This window comes from Marmota monax, unplaced genomic scaffold (assembly GCF_021218885.2).
Source record: "Marmota monax isolate L192 unplaced genomic scaffold, Marmota_monax_Labrador192_F-V1.1 WCK01_AAM20220418_F8-fsc00121, whole genome shotgun sequence".
NCBI lineage: Eukaryota > Metazoa > Chordata > Mammalia > Rodentia > Sciuridae > Marmota > Marmota monax.
The window spans coordinates 1,692,547-1,707,046 of record NW_026693351.1 but is presented as its reverse complement, the minus strand read 5'-3'; the positions used below and the strand labels follow the sequence as shown (position 1 = coordinate 1,707,046).

Here is a 14,500-nt window from a genome sequence, read left to right as displayed (position 1 = left end):
GGAGTTTTCTCACACATGTGCTGAATACTTAGAAGTGGACCCTTTACCTGTCTCTAGCGCCGTCTCTTTGCACTACTTTTTCCTTTGGCATTCTGTCCTATAACATCTGTGTGACTTGTCTTCTAGACTCTCAGTCCCATCTTCTCAGCTAAGGAGTGTTGGGTGCTCTGCCTCACTTCCCTGTCTGCACCATAGCCTGAAAATTTTCTTAAGGCTCACCTTACATGTTTTCTGAATCTCAGAGTCATTCTTTTGTTGCCTGATGTTTAGTGTCTTGAAAATAGTTGTTGTTTTTTTTCCCCTCCTGATTTCAGTTTCTCCTAAGGGTGGGAGGCTAACCCAGTCCCTTTTGCTCCATCTTGGCTAGAAATCTTCCCAAAGAAATTTAAGATATGAATAAAGCCAGTTTGATAAAATTCTTTAATGAATCTTTCCTTAACATTGATTTTTGTTAGTGTTTTAAATTCATTTTATTATAAATTTATTGGTCTAAGTAAGTTTTATATTGCCTTTTGCAGCTTGCCTCTGAGTATTGATTTGCTAGATAGCCCAGACTTACTGGAAACAGCCATTGGTGATGTAACTAGGGCATCAGATACCATGGAAACATCCCTAGCACTGGATGACATTAACATAGCCACTATGCAAACTGGATTAGAGGAACCTGAAGCTGAATGTGAGAGTAAGTAAATATTCTGTAATATATCAGTAGTACTTTTATCTCCCTTTGAAATGAGATATTTAAATCACTTCCTCTAAGAATATTACATTAACTATAAGAATATTACATGTAATAGTTGAGCTTTTAAATTTAAGTAACATTAGTTATGATTCCCTGCCTTTTTTGACTTTAGAGCATTGAAATATTTAAGATAATGTAATTAAGACCATTAAACATATGCATCATTTTTGAATAATTAAACATTTGAGTTCTCATTCTTAGTTTTACTTTGTTTCTTGAGTACAAATTAAGTAGCAAAAAATTTTTTCTTAAAGGTCTCCTAGGGGACAGAATTGAATGAATGTTTGAATGATTCATTAGCTCCTAGAAAGTAGTGTGTGTGTGTGTGTGTGTGTTAATGAGGGTTATTAATGTCTAGTCCCATAAAAAGAAATAATACAGGGGCTGGGATCGTGGCTCAGTGGCAGGGCACTTGCCTAGCATGTGTGAGGCATTGGGTTCCATCCTCAGCACCACATATAAATAAATAAAAAATAAAGGTACATCAACAACTAAAAAATATTTAAAAAATAATACATAACAAATGCTGCTTTCCTTAAAATTTTCAAAGGTTAAAAGGAGAAAGTAAATTGCTCATTGAAGATGTCTATATATTTGAGAGTTTGGTTTGATAGTAAAGCATAAAATGTTTCTAAACAGAAGTTCCTATTGAATCTCAGTGTAATGCATGTTCATTTTAAAGCAGCTTGTATTTACATGGCTCTCGCCAATTCTGATTCTATCATAGGCTAAAATTAGACGCTATCTTTAAACAACTCACAGAAAATTGCCAGTGAGTATTCTGTTGTCTCTAAAGACTTTAGGGTAGAGCAATAGCATTTAGTAATTTAGAAATAAAAAGTGTTAGTGGATAATCACGCAGTGCTTCTTCTGCTTAGTAGAACACTCTGAAATACTTCTGTAAGTGGGTTATAATATGTTCTTTTATTTCCTAAATAACTACTACAAATACACTGGTTAAACAAATGTCTTGGGTATATCATGATGGTTATTTTTATTGACATCTACCATGTTTAAAATGTTGTGTTTATCATTCAGCAGTCAGGGCAACAAGAATTAACTTTGATTTATTATATTGGCAATTTTAGAATAAAGTGATTTGACTTTTTTTTTTTTTTTGAAGGTAGTGAGTTACTGGATTAAGAAAATGTCCTTTTACTATTTATCAAGAAGTCTTTTACTGTTTCTGTCTCTCTTGGTTAGTCCAGTTTGGATAGCCCTATTTTTGAATCCACCTCTTCTTAGAAGTGCTTGTTCTTTTTCACTTCAAAGATGTTAGACATACAAATGAAAGCCACCGGGATTTAGATTCAGGCAGAGGCAGGAATAGCTCGATGCAAAGTGCTTTCAGGGTTAAAAATTCTCTTTCATAAGGATGGCAATGTTGATTTCATTTATATTCCATTTTAAGTCCATATGAATTCAAAACATTTAATTTCTTCAGTGATGCAATAAAGTAGTATTAGCAAACATTTATTTAGTACACAGTATTAGCAGATAGTATTAGGTTAGGGCAACATGGCATAATGAAGTAGAGATGCCTAGAAAAGAAAAGATTGAATGAGATGATAATTCTCCAAACATTTTGAATGTCTGGTATATCAAAGAATTTATTTTTTGGTGCTTTACTGGTGAATCCTAGATGAGCAATTTGCAAGTATAGGGGAGCAAATTCTGTATCATTATAGGGATTAATTTTTTTAAACTATTTCTGCCGTATACTACAAATAGATAGATACCTAAGAGGTTCCTCATTATAGAAGGTATTCAAGTAGAGCTAGAATGCTGTTGAGGTGGTGGTACAAGCAATTCTTCCATAGTATAAGGGTTTCATTAATATAACTTACTCAGTTGAGATTTATAACATTTGCATAAGTCAGTGAGAATAGTGTATTATATGTTAAAAGTTAAGGCCTTCTCATCTTGGTATCCAGTTTATTCTGTATTTTTGTTATAATGTTAAAATCTTGATTCACATAGGTTACTAGTTACAGATAGTAATTTAACAGTATATGCTAAAGAGTTCATAGTATCAGAATCACGTTAAAATTCAGCATCAGGGAACTTGAATAATATACAAAACCAAAGATGGCAATTAAGTAAATGGGTAGGGAAGATTTTGAGAAGACCAGTGTTGAATTTGTGACTTTCAACTTTAGTTGTACATTAAAATCACTTGGAAAGTTTTTAAAACTTTCAGTGCAAGAATCTTAACTCTAGAAATTCTCATATAATTATTGTAGGGTGATCCCTGAGAATCAGTATTTCTTGAAGGTTCTCCATCAGACTCTGTGCAGCCAGCAAGAGAATCTACTGGGTTAATTGATCAGTGCTTTTAGAAGATCCCTGTGATCCAAGGACATGATTTCAGTTTTCTTCTTCTTCCTTCTACCTCATTACATAGAATTTGTTAGGCATTCAATAATTTTTCTGCCAAGTGACAAAAAATTACCAAAATAACTAATGCAAATTAATCTCTGCCATATAAAATTATTACAGTGAGTAATTTAAATATAACTTATTTAAATATGAATTGTGTTTTTAATGTATTATTTTCAGTAGTTAAAGGACTTTATTTATAATATTTTGCAGCTAGGAAGAACATTATGAGGACAAAATGCTTGTCCTGCATCACACACACCTATAGCAGTCAATTTTTTTTTTCCCTTGAGGTACTGGGGATTGAACCCAGAACCTTGCAGCATGCTAGGCAAGTGTTCAACCATTGAGAGAAATCCCCAACCCTTATACACACTTGATAGTACCAATATATATTATTTTGGATTAATGAATGAATAATTATGTCCTTTCACCAGTTTGCTCCAGGGAAACTTATTTTTTTAATTATTTTTTAGTTGTAGTTGTAAACAATACTTTTATTTCACTTATTTATTTTTATATGGTGCTGAAGATTGAACTCAGGGTCTCGAACGTGCGAGTCGAGCACTCTATCCCTGATCTCAAGAGAAACTTAATTTTAGATGGGATATAGTGAAGACCAGGAATGGAGACGGCAGTGTATACTAAGGTTACACATGCATTTTGAGTTGAGGTTAATGAAGAAAAGGACCATGTCAAAAGTGTTCTGCCCTTTAAATCTCTTGGCTGTTAAACCTTTAGCACACATGCTATTGAGAGTCCATATACAGTTGCTTTTTAGGAGTGATGTAAACATAGGACAATGTATTTAGGATTGCTATTTGGGATTAACTCTCAAGGTAACGGAGAGTTACCTGGTCATGGAAAGAAAATATATATTTTTTTCTGTTCATTTGTATTATTTCTTTTAAGTGATGGTTATTGGTGCTGAGGAAAATAAAACTTAAATTTGTGTCCCCACATAGTTATGACAGCTTGATAGACTGACAGACTATTATTTTGCGATTTTTTTCAGCATTGAAAGATGCCTCAGAGAAGCTCAAGCAATTTGAGATGGAAAACAGTCCTTTGCTGCCTCCTCAATCAAACATTGATATTAATGTCAACAGCCAGGTATTTAAATCTTCTCTGTGTCTACCTGTTTCACATTTCCAGAGCTCCTAGAAGTCTTTTCTTTTAAAAGAGAATACTTTTCTTTTGCTGGAAAATCTGTGCTGAGTATTATAAGCCTGTTTTCTCATTAAAAAAAAAAAAAGATGGAAGATGGATGTTTGAGAGGGAAGGAGGAAAGTTGTATAGCAACATTAAGAATTATAAGGTCATCTCATGATTTTTCTTTTTCTTTTTTTGTACTGAGGATTGAACTTAGGAGTGCTCTACCATTGACTTACATCTCCATCCCCAGACTTCTTTATTTTTTGAGTCAGGGTTTTACTAAGTTGCCAAGGCTAGCCTTGAACTTGCGATCCTGCCTCAACCTTCCAAGTTGGCATGTGCCACAATGCCTGGCTCATGATTGTTTTTTAAACTCAGAAAGCATTATTGCTATTAAACCTTTAATTTTGATTCATCCCAGCCCATCTAGTTGAAGTACTTGCTAAAAACCTTTTGAAATTATAGAAGGGTTTTGTTTTAAAAAAGAGAGATGCTTTATGGTATAAACCAGGAAGAAAATAAAATTTCAGATGCTTTAACTTCAACTTTCATCCCTCTCCATCCTGTGAGTTTTTTGGGTGTTTTTTTGGTGTGGGATAAAAAGATGCATACCAGTTATATCAAACTTTAGTTAATTGTGTATAATTTAAATTTTTCTTATTTCTATATTATATAACTTACAGGAACAACTAAAATAAAGTGGATGAGATAGAAATTTTATAATTAAATCATATCTGTTACCACATGTTCCTCTGAAATAAAATAACAAATTTTAATTCATTCTTTTTTCTCTTTATAGACAACCAGTAACAAGGTCAAGATGACTTGATTTCTCTTTGTTTTAAAGAGGGAATAGCTGTTTTGTAGTATTCTGTCAACCTTGGATAACTGCATAGAATTTCTTCAGAGACTAGTAGACAGTAACTTTCTTCTTTCTTGCATTATTATAACTGTCCTTCTGGATCCAACTCTTTTTTTTTTCATTATTACTATTTATTTTTAAAAATTTTCTTTTTTAGAAATATCTTTTAGAAGCTGATTGAATCTCAGACAGGCTTTCCATTTTTCTTGACCCTTCAGTATTTTTCTGTTGCATTTGTCTGTTTTCACAGTGTCATTTTGCTTACTGTTTTTGTAAGGCAGGTAATTCAGGGTCAGAAACGAAGAGTAAATTGAAAACTTTAGGTGATTAATCATTAATTTGACATTAGTAGAGTACTGGAATGAACCTGAAGAAAAATAAAACCTGGTGAACCACTGCAGGAAGAAAAAAGGAGAAACTTGAGCTACTTTAGAAGGGAAGTTGTGGAAATCTGTTGAATAGTTACTTGTTTCTTTTATAAAATTCACACTGAGTCTCTGAGGCAGAGGATCTGTTAGGTTAATCTTGAAGCCTTGAAAAAATGAGGAAGGAGTATGGGTTTTTAGGATAGCGAGGGAGGGGTAGAGAGGAGGGCAGAGTGAAGGACATTGTGCCATCCAGCAACATTTTGGGGATGACATAGCCAAGAAAAGACAGCTATTTAGTGAGGGCTTATTCCATGTCAGGTGAGACTAGAAGGAGAATTAAGTATTGTATCTTAACTCTAGTCAATCAGAGTAGTGTAAAAAAGTTAATAAAAAAGTTCATTTTGTATTAACCTGGCACATTTTTAATTTGGGCTGATTTCTCTACCTCTACCAGCAATCAGTGATATTTGCCTAAGGAATACAAACTAATTTTAATATCAATCTTGCTAACTAATTTCAAAAGAAAATCTACTCTAAATATAATGTTATTCTGAAGCAAAATATTAGTGGTTGAATAACCAGCTGTGAGAATAGTGCATCTGCAGAGGTCTGAAGCAGCCACACAATCTTGTCAAATGACAGTTGACCATTGTTATATGAGAACCCATTATGAGAAAGTTCTCACGCCACAAGGAGACCTGCATTACACAGAATTGATTCAGGCACCTGAGGGGTTTTTGTTTTGTTTTGTTTCAAATATACTGTTGATTCAGTTCTACCGATGTGTTTATTGTTTACTTTCTGTATGATAGAAAAAATATCATGTGAAATTCACAGAGGAAAAACAAGGTCCTGGCCCTCAGGCCTATGCCACCAAGCCCCAGAGAAGTTCATATTGCAAATGACCATCTCTGTTGATCACTTCTTATCCCAGATCTCTTAAGCTAATGGGATTTTCAGATGATAACATTAGGGAAGTACAGTTTTGAAAGGCCAAATCAAGATTCATGAATACCTTGATAGGCTAGAATGATGGACTGAATTTAAGAAAATATGTCAAGTCTTCACAAGTACAGAGTTAGGGTAGGGGACTAGAATATAATAGGAGCGTGTGTAAAAAAAATTTTTTTTAAAGAATATATAACTGCAGTATGAATCAGCTGCAAAACAGCTGTGTTGTATTAATTAAAAGAGTTTTTAAAAGGAGGTCAAACCATAATATTTTATTCATTTATGGATACCATTCTTGAAAATGATTTGGGAAAACTAAAGCAGTTTGAGAAAGAGCATCTATATGGTAAAGGGTCTCGAAACTAAATTATAACTGGACATTGTAAACTTGAGAATCACCAAGTAGAAATCTCAAAAAAGAGTACTTCAACTGTCTTTAGATATCTGAAGAGCTGTTATATGAAAGAGGAATCAATGCATCTTTTAATTTTTTTTTATTTGTAGATGGACACCTTTATTTTTTACTTATTTTTATTTATTTATATATGGTTCTGAGAATCAAACCCAGTGTCTCATTCTTGCTAGGCAAGTGCTCTGCCACTGAACTATAACCCCAGCCCCATAATGTATCTTATTTTTTAATAGCCTCAGAGAAAAGATGTGTATATTACAGGTATGTTGACCTTGCCTTGAAGTAAGGAAGTGTTTCCTACTAGTTACATTTTTTGGTAGCATATTGAATATGTTAACTCAGGAAGTAGCAAGTTCTTTATTTAGCAAGGGAGATTCCTCAGGTTGAGATGAAAAATTAACCAATTTGATTATTTTGGTGACAGAATGGACTGATGGATTGTTCCTTCAAACTTTGAGATGCTTGGTGCTTCTTTCCTGTATTTATTCAGTCTTTGTGCTTTTTCTTGCTTTGCATCTTCTGTTATGCTATGTCGAGATCTATAGACTTTTTCAGTTACTTTATCACCAAACTTTATTTTACGTATCATTTTTTTATTGTTCTTTGATGATGAGTAATAAAATTTAAGAATGCTTAAAGTCATGAAACCCACACTGCATTTATTAGCAAGGGCAGTGGACATAATTAAAGTATATGACCCTTAACATCTAGTCTTTTTTAGGCTAAAAGATTAAAACTAGGCATAAAGACTGTATTCTTGCAACCAGAGATTACCAAGCTGTTTCCAGAAGGGCCAGATAGTAAATATTTTAGGCTTTGCCAACCATGTAGTCTTTGTCAAGCTATTCATCTTTGCCCCTATTACAGCAGGAAAGCAGCATAGAGGAATGAGCATTGCTTGTTCCAGTCATTTTTACTTGCAGTGGCCCAGACTTGCCCTGTGGGTTGTACTTTAATGGTCCTTTTTCTTAGTTGTTACAAATGTAATCTAGTAGCAGATTGCCATTATCCGGGATCAACTTTGTTGTTTTTATTATTTTGATTTACATTCTATTCAGACCTAGAAAGTATGTAAGCAAAAAGTAGCTTTCTTTCTCTCCACTGGAGTTTGTACACAGAAGGCATGATGATAAGTATGATTCCCCTTTGGGGAATGGAAGCAGTCTTCAGATATCACCCATACAAAGGAATTTCACACTTTTCCAGGGATCAGTGGGCTGGTGCAAATCACTTAACTGGTAAATAGAGATGATGACTTTTTGTTTTAATTTTCTTGTTTGTTTTATAATTTTTATTTTTTGGTATGGGGATTGAACCCAGGGATGCCCCTAATATTTTTTATTTGAGATAAGGTCTCATTAAGCTTCTGAGGCTGGCCTTGAACTTGAAATCTTCTGTCTCAGCCTCCCAGGTAACAGACGTTATAGATAGAATCCAGCTGTTTAATAATTTTTAAATAGTCATTTTTTTGTTTCTGGCTGTTATCAGGCTGTTATGCTGTTAAGTTCACATTCAGTTTGTCTTGTCTTAGGCACTCTTCCAGTTTCATTTACATTAAACAACGTAATGAAAAGAAGCAGATAATAAAATGTGGTTCAAACCTCTGTGTATATTTAGAAAAGTAAATTGTATCTAATTTTTTCTTTTTTAAAAATATTTTTTTAGTTGTTGATGGACCTTTATTTTATTCATTTATTTATATGCCATGCTGAGAATTGAACCCAGTGCCTTACACATGTGAGGCAAGTGCTCTACCCCTGAGCCACGATCCCAGCCCATCTAATTTTTTCAAGCAGCATTCTTAACCCGAAGGCCACAGGCTTATCCCTAACTATAAGTAGGGTCCGTAAGCCCCATGAAATTCACATACCCTGTCTTTAATTAATTTGTGCATTTTTCTGAAAATCGGACTCAAATTTTTTCCAAACTCTCCAAGGGGCCCATAATTAAAAACAATTAACCATTATCAATCTTAAAATAAAACTACTTGCATCTCTTGAACTTTGAGGAATTTCACATGTTTAAAAGTGCATGTGTATTAATATTTTTAGTTTTAGTAATTTCAATATTTCTGAGGCATTTAAATGCAGAGCTCACAGAATTAGGACCTCGGTGTATAAGAAAGCACCATTTTTCTTTTGTTTTATTGTTTACATTAATTGTTTTCCAAGGGCACTTGGACCTTTTGGGAATGGTGGGTGTCATTCTGATTGGGACTGAAGCAGACTTTGAATCTACTTCAACTCCTTACATGAACGCCTAACAAAGCAGACTTTTATAGCCAAGACTACTCTATAGTGGAGTTTCAATTTTACATTCATTTCAAATTGAATCTGATTTGAGGTGTTAGGAATCAGAGTATCCTTTTAATTCATTTCAAATTGAATCTAATTTGGGGTATTAGGAATCAGAGTATCCTTTGAATTCTTTTGGTTTTCTTTTTGCCACATTTTGGCTCCCCAAGGCAGATAAGTTAGCCGCATAGTAAGTGGGTGCCAGTGGACTTATAGGTTATAATAAATTAATGTGAAAGTGTTTTAAAGCTATTATACTCAGCTTATATTTAGTAATTATTTTTCTTTTATATATATATACATGATACTGTAGAAAATATAGATTTAAAAGAATAGAAAATATAAAGTCATCCATTGTGCCACTAGTAGGTGGCAATATATATTTTTTAATATTTATTTTTTAGTTATAGGTGGACACAGTATCTTTTATTTTATTTTTATGTGGCGCTAAGTATCTAACCCAGTGCCTCTCACATGCTAGGCGAGCACTCTACCTCTGAGCCACAACCCTATATGGCAATATTTTTAAAGCCAAATACTTCCAAAATACTTAAATGACGTATGCATTTCAAAACTAAAAATGTGGTTCTAGGGAATGAACCTGGTGTCTCATGCATGCCAGGGAAGTGCTCTACCATTGAGCCACAACCCTAGCCCAATACATAGCTTTTTAAAATTAAAAAGTTGTCACATTATGGGTAATAATTAAATCACATGAATACTCATTTATGTGTTTACTCCAACCTCTGTTAGACACCTAATTTTTACTGTCTTGGTAAATGTTGTGAAAGTCTTTTAAATAAGCATTTGTAGTCATCTTTGATTATGTCTTTGGGATAATACTCAGAAATTGAAAGTGTCAGTTAAAGGATAAGCATAATTTTGAAGCCTTTAGTGATTTGGCAAAACTGACTTCCAGAAAGATAATAACAATTCTTACTCTTAGGAATTTAGTTATGTGTGTTGAATTCTTGTTTTATTTTTAACATAGACAGAAAAAGAAATACCTGCATATGTCTGAGGCAGATTGCTTGTAGAATATTATAATGAGCAGATAAAAATGATTAACAAGCAATCTCAAGTCTGCAACATTATTTTCTCCAGGAAAAAAAGAAACCTGTCAAAGCAATTTGAATGAGCCATGATTGAAAAAGCTATAATGGTTTCAATTAACAGGAACCATTCTGAAGACTAGGAAGTCATAGGCTAGCCTAAGGAAATAATTTTCAGACTTTATATTTATCAGAATCACATGGGGCAGCTTGTTATAATTTTAGATTTTGCGTTACTACCTAGAGGCAGATGTGGGAGATCACATTGAGAAACACCAAATTAGAATTAGCACATTAATTAAGTCTTTTCAAACTTTGAAAGCATGCTACAGTATATAATTCTAGACCTGACAACTAGCCTTGTTTTAATGGTTGCTGTTTAACTTAGGCAAAATATCAATTGTAGTGCAGGTAATTTTTCTTTTAAACATATTAGTCTGCTTCCTTTCATTTATTTCTTTTCATAATAGCTCATTTTAATTGTTTGAATTATTGTATTTATTGACTAGATTTGTGTTTTATTCTACATTTTTCATAAATCTGTATCTGAGAGTGACTTTTTCCTGGCTTTGTTACATATAATCCCAGACATGGCCAATTTCCTGGTAATAGTTCCAGAGTTCCAAACATGAAATATGAATAGGTAGGAACCTCAAGAAATTATTGGGCCCGATTCCCTTTCTTTAAGTAACTTAACTGTATCTTCTGGGACAAATGCCTGAATTAAACCACACGTGGAGAATGTGTGACATTTGCTTTCAGCTGTATTTTAGGATAGATTCTCCAGAGGCTAATCCTAGGATTTCTGGAGTTGTCTGAAGGTAGGTGATTGCAGGAGTTGACTATACCTGGAATTAGAGATAGCTGCCTAGGCATGATTTTTTAATTGTCTGAATATGAACTTTCGTCAGTCTTATTCCTATTTAAATATAAGCTGTTGAGGTTGATTACAGTTTGATTTTTAATATTTAGAAGGAAGTGGTGAAGTTGACTGAAAAATGCCTTAATAATGCCATTGAGAGCCCCGGATTGAATGCCATGAGAGTTCCTCCTGACTTCAAGAGTAACATTTTGAAGGCTCAAGTAGAAGCAGTGCATAAGGTAAGCTATCTAACAGTCCTGGTGAAACGAAGAGTACACACTATTTGACCCAGCTATCCCCCTCCTCGGTCTGTACTCAAAGGATTTAAAAACAGCCTACTACAGGGACACAGCCACTTCAATATTTATAGCAGCACAGTTCACAATAGCTAAACTGTGTAACCAACCTAGATGCCCTTCAGTAGATGACTGAATAAAGAAACTGTGGTACATATATACAATGGAATAATTACTCAGCATTAAAAGAGAATAAAAAGTATGGCATTTGTAGGTAAATGGATGGAGTTAGAATATCATGCTAAGCAAAATAAGCCAATCCCAAAAAAACAGGTGCTGAATGTTTTCTCTGATAAATGGATGCTAATCCATAATGGGGGGGTGGGCATGAGATGAGTGGAGGAACTTTTGATGGGGCAAAGCAGGGGTCGGGGGGTGAGGGAAAAGGAGTAGGATATATGGTGGACGAATGGTGTGACTCTACTTCATGTACAACCAGGGAAGTGAAAAATGCTTCATTTATGTACAATGAATCGAAGAGCTTTCTACTGTCATGTATAAGTGATTAGAACTAATAAAAAAGGGAAAAAAGAGAACAGAATATAGAATTTAGCAAGAGACTAGAGGTAGAGTACAATAGTAAGAAACACATTCATAATGCCTTTCTCAAATCTAAATGCAAATTAAGCTCAACTAAGATGAGTCATTCATGGAGTAAAATGTCAGAATGAAGATGCTCTGTTGTGTAAGTACTTAAAAAATAAAAAGCCAAAATACTTTTAAAGTGAGTCCTTACTTGTTTTCATTTTTATAGCCAGAAAACCCCAGTGATTTTTTGTTGTTTGTTTAGTTCTTTAACCATTAAGTCTGTGATGCTGTATCCTTCAACTACTTCTCACCCCCATGTATCCTCAATTGGGCAAAATTGTGAGGTAAAAGGTAGAGTGGTTTATGACATGATAAAGGATATAGTGTGTAGGGTCAGCCCTCCAGGAAGAATATGGTAGCTATGCCTTTTCAAATCAACTCTTCCTTGATTCTCCTCACCTTTGAAACTTTTTCTCCATGCTGAAACCAGAAAGAAGGCTGTTTCACCAAGTCAGGCTTACCTGGTTGTCAACAAATTTTAAAGTCTCCTTTTGTTGAGAAGTTATGCTTGATTAGAACTGAGATGACAGGGAATACTGTTCATGCTTTTTATCCCCCTCCCCAATGTAAACACATAGCATGATATTCATATATCAAAGTAAATATAAAATACAACAGGCTCCATCAAGAACCCCATTTCTGTTCTGTAACCAACCAACTTTCTGACTTGGGTTAAATCAGTTCATTTCTCTGAGCCTAAGTTAAATTATGTTTAAAATAAGATAATGGTAATACCTACATTTGATGTGTTGTAAGAATAAAGCATCATAATAAATGTTAAGGACGTGGAATAGTGCCTGGCACACAAAAAGCATTTTAAAAGGGTTGACACCCATTATTGGAAATTGCAATAGCTTTAATAGCTATTATGATTCACTATGATCTGATTGGGGATTTTTTTGCCTTCAAAATTTGTATGTGGAAACTAATCCACAGAGCATTGCTGTTAATAGGTGGAACTTTGGTGAGGCATGGTCCCTTATGAATGGGATTAATGCTCTTGTTGAAAAGTCTGGAGAGAGCCAGTGCCTTAATCTTGTACTTCCTAGTCTCTGGAACTGTGTGAAATAAATGTTTGTTATTTGTAGGTCACCAGTTTATGGCATTTTGTTATCGCAGCCTGAATAGACATTATTATCTTATATTTCAGTTTCATCTTTCTTTATGTAAAGAAGAAATAATTTCAGTAGCTCTGAATTATAGGAATTGGAGTTTATAGTTATAAGCCTCATGAAGAAAAATCCAGGATAGTCGCTTTCATGGTAGAAATCTACCAAATAATAATAGTTTTATACAAACATGCAGAAAGTAGAAGAGGAAGGAAAACTTCTCAATTCATCTATGAAACTAGTGGTATTTCTATACCAAAACCAGAAAAAAATTAGAAGAAAATTAACTCCAAACTAGGACTTCCCTTGAACAGACATAAAAGTTCTTAACAAAATATAATCAGATCATACTTAGCAATTCAAATATAGGATCATACATCATGATCATAGGGTTTCTCTTTGAAAAGAAGTTGGATTATCATTCAAACCCAGGTATAGTTCATTTGTTAAAAAATGCATAAGATTGTCTCATACAGAAAAGGCGTTCCATAAAATGCAGCATTTATTCATGATAAAAGCTTTCAACACAGTAGAAATAAGATGGTATTTCTTTAGCCTGATAAAGACATGTAGGGAAAAAAGTCTATAGTGAATATCACATTCCATGGTGAAAGACATGTCCACTGAAATAGCTAAAATTAGACTGACCACCACTGTGTTGGTGATGATACATTGCTCGTAAGAATATAAAATGGCCTAAACACTTTAGAATAAAGAGTTTAGCAGTGTATTAAGCACACACTAACTGCCTGATCCAACCATTACACACTTAGTTATTTACCTAAGAGAAATTAAAGCTTGGGCTCACATAGATATTAGTACATTATAATGTTCTCAGCAAATTTATTTGTAAAAATTGGAAACAAATGAACAGATATTGTGGCATGTCTGTATAGTTGAAATGCTACTCAGCATCCATTGGTGATATACGCAGCAAGATCATGAGGGAGGGGCTGGGGTTGTGGCTCCACAGTAGAGTGCTTGCCTAGCACATTCGAGGCCCTGGGTTTGATCCTCAGCACCACATAAAAATAAATAAACAAATAAAATAAAGGTGTCCAACTACAATTGAAAAATAAATATTAAAAAAAAAGAAGATCATGAGTGAATCTCAAAAACATTGCTTCTCTAAAGAAGCAGACCCAAAAGTAGGTATTACCTGAGTTCAATTACATGAAATTATAGAATGTATAGATTGCTCACAAGTAAGGGTTTTTGAGGGGATTGAGTGAAAAAGCCTTGAGGGAATACTTGGTGTGTGGGAGGATAGTAGAAAGAAGTGATGCATGTGGTGTTTATGCACTGTATATACTTTCAAAATTCGTTGAGGCCTACACTTAAATTTCATCTTTTTTTTTGGAGGAATGGTTGTGCTTGGTTAAACCCAGGGCCTGGAACATGTTAGACAACTTCTCTAAGTACCACTAAGC

General features: G+C 34.1%; 1 protein-coding gene across 3 annotated transcripts in view; it reads left to right on the top strand.

Moving 5' to 3' along the window:
* The window catches only part of Epb41l5 (erythrocyte membrane protein band 4.1 like 5), a 111,476-nt gene that overhangs the window by 78,900 nt on the left and 18,076 nt on the right, over positions 1–14,500 (top strand). For all 3 annotated transcript variants that reach the window (XM_046456854.2, XM_046456852.2, XM_046456853.2), the window contains exons 17-19: positions 519–682; positions 4,137–4,234; positions 11,188–11,316. In XM_046456854.2, coding sequence (XP_046312810.1) covers positions 519–682; positions 4,137–4,234; positions 11,188–11,316 — 391 coding nt within the window. The remainder of the gene's footprint in view (positions 1–518; positions 683–4,136; positions 4,235–11,187; positions 11,317–14,500) is intronic.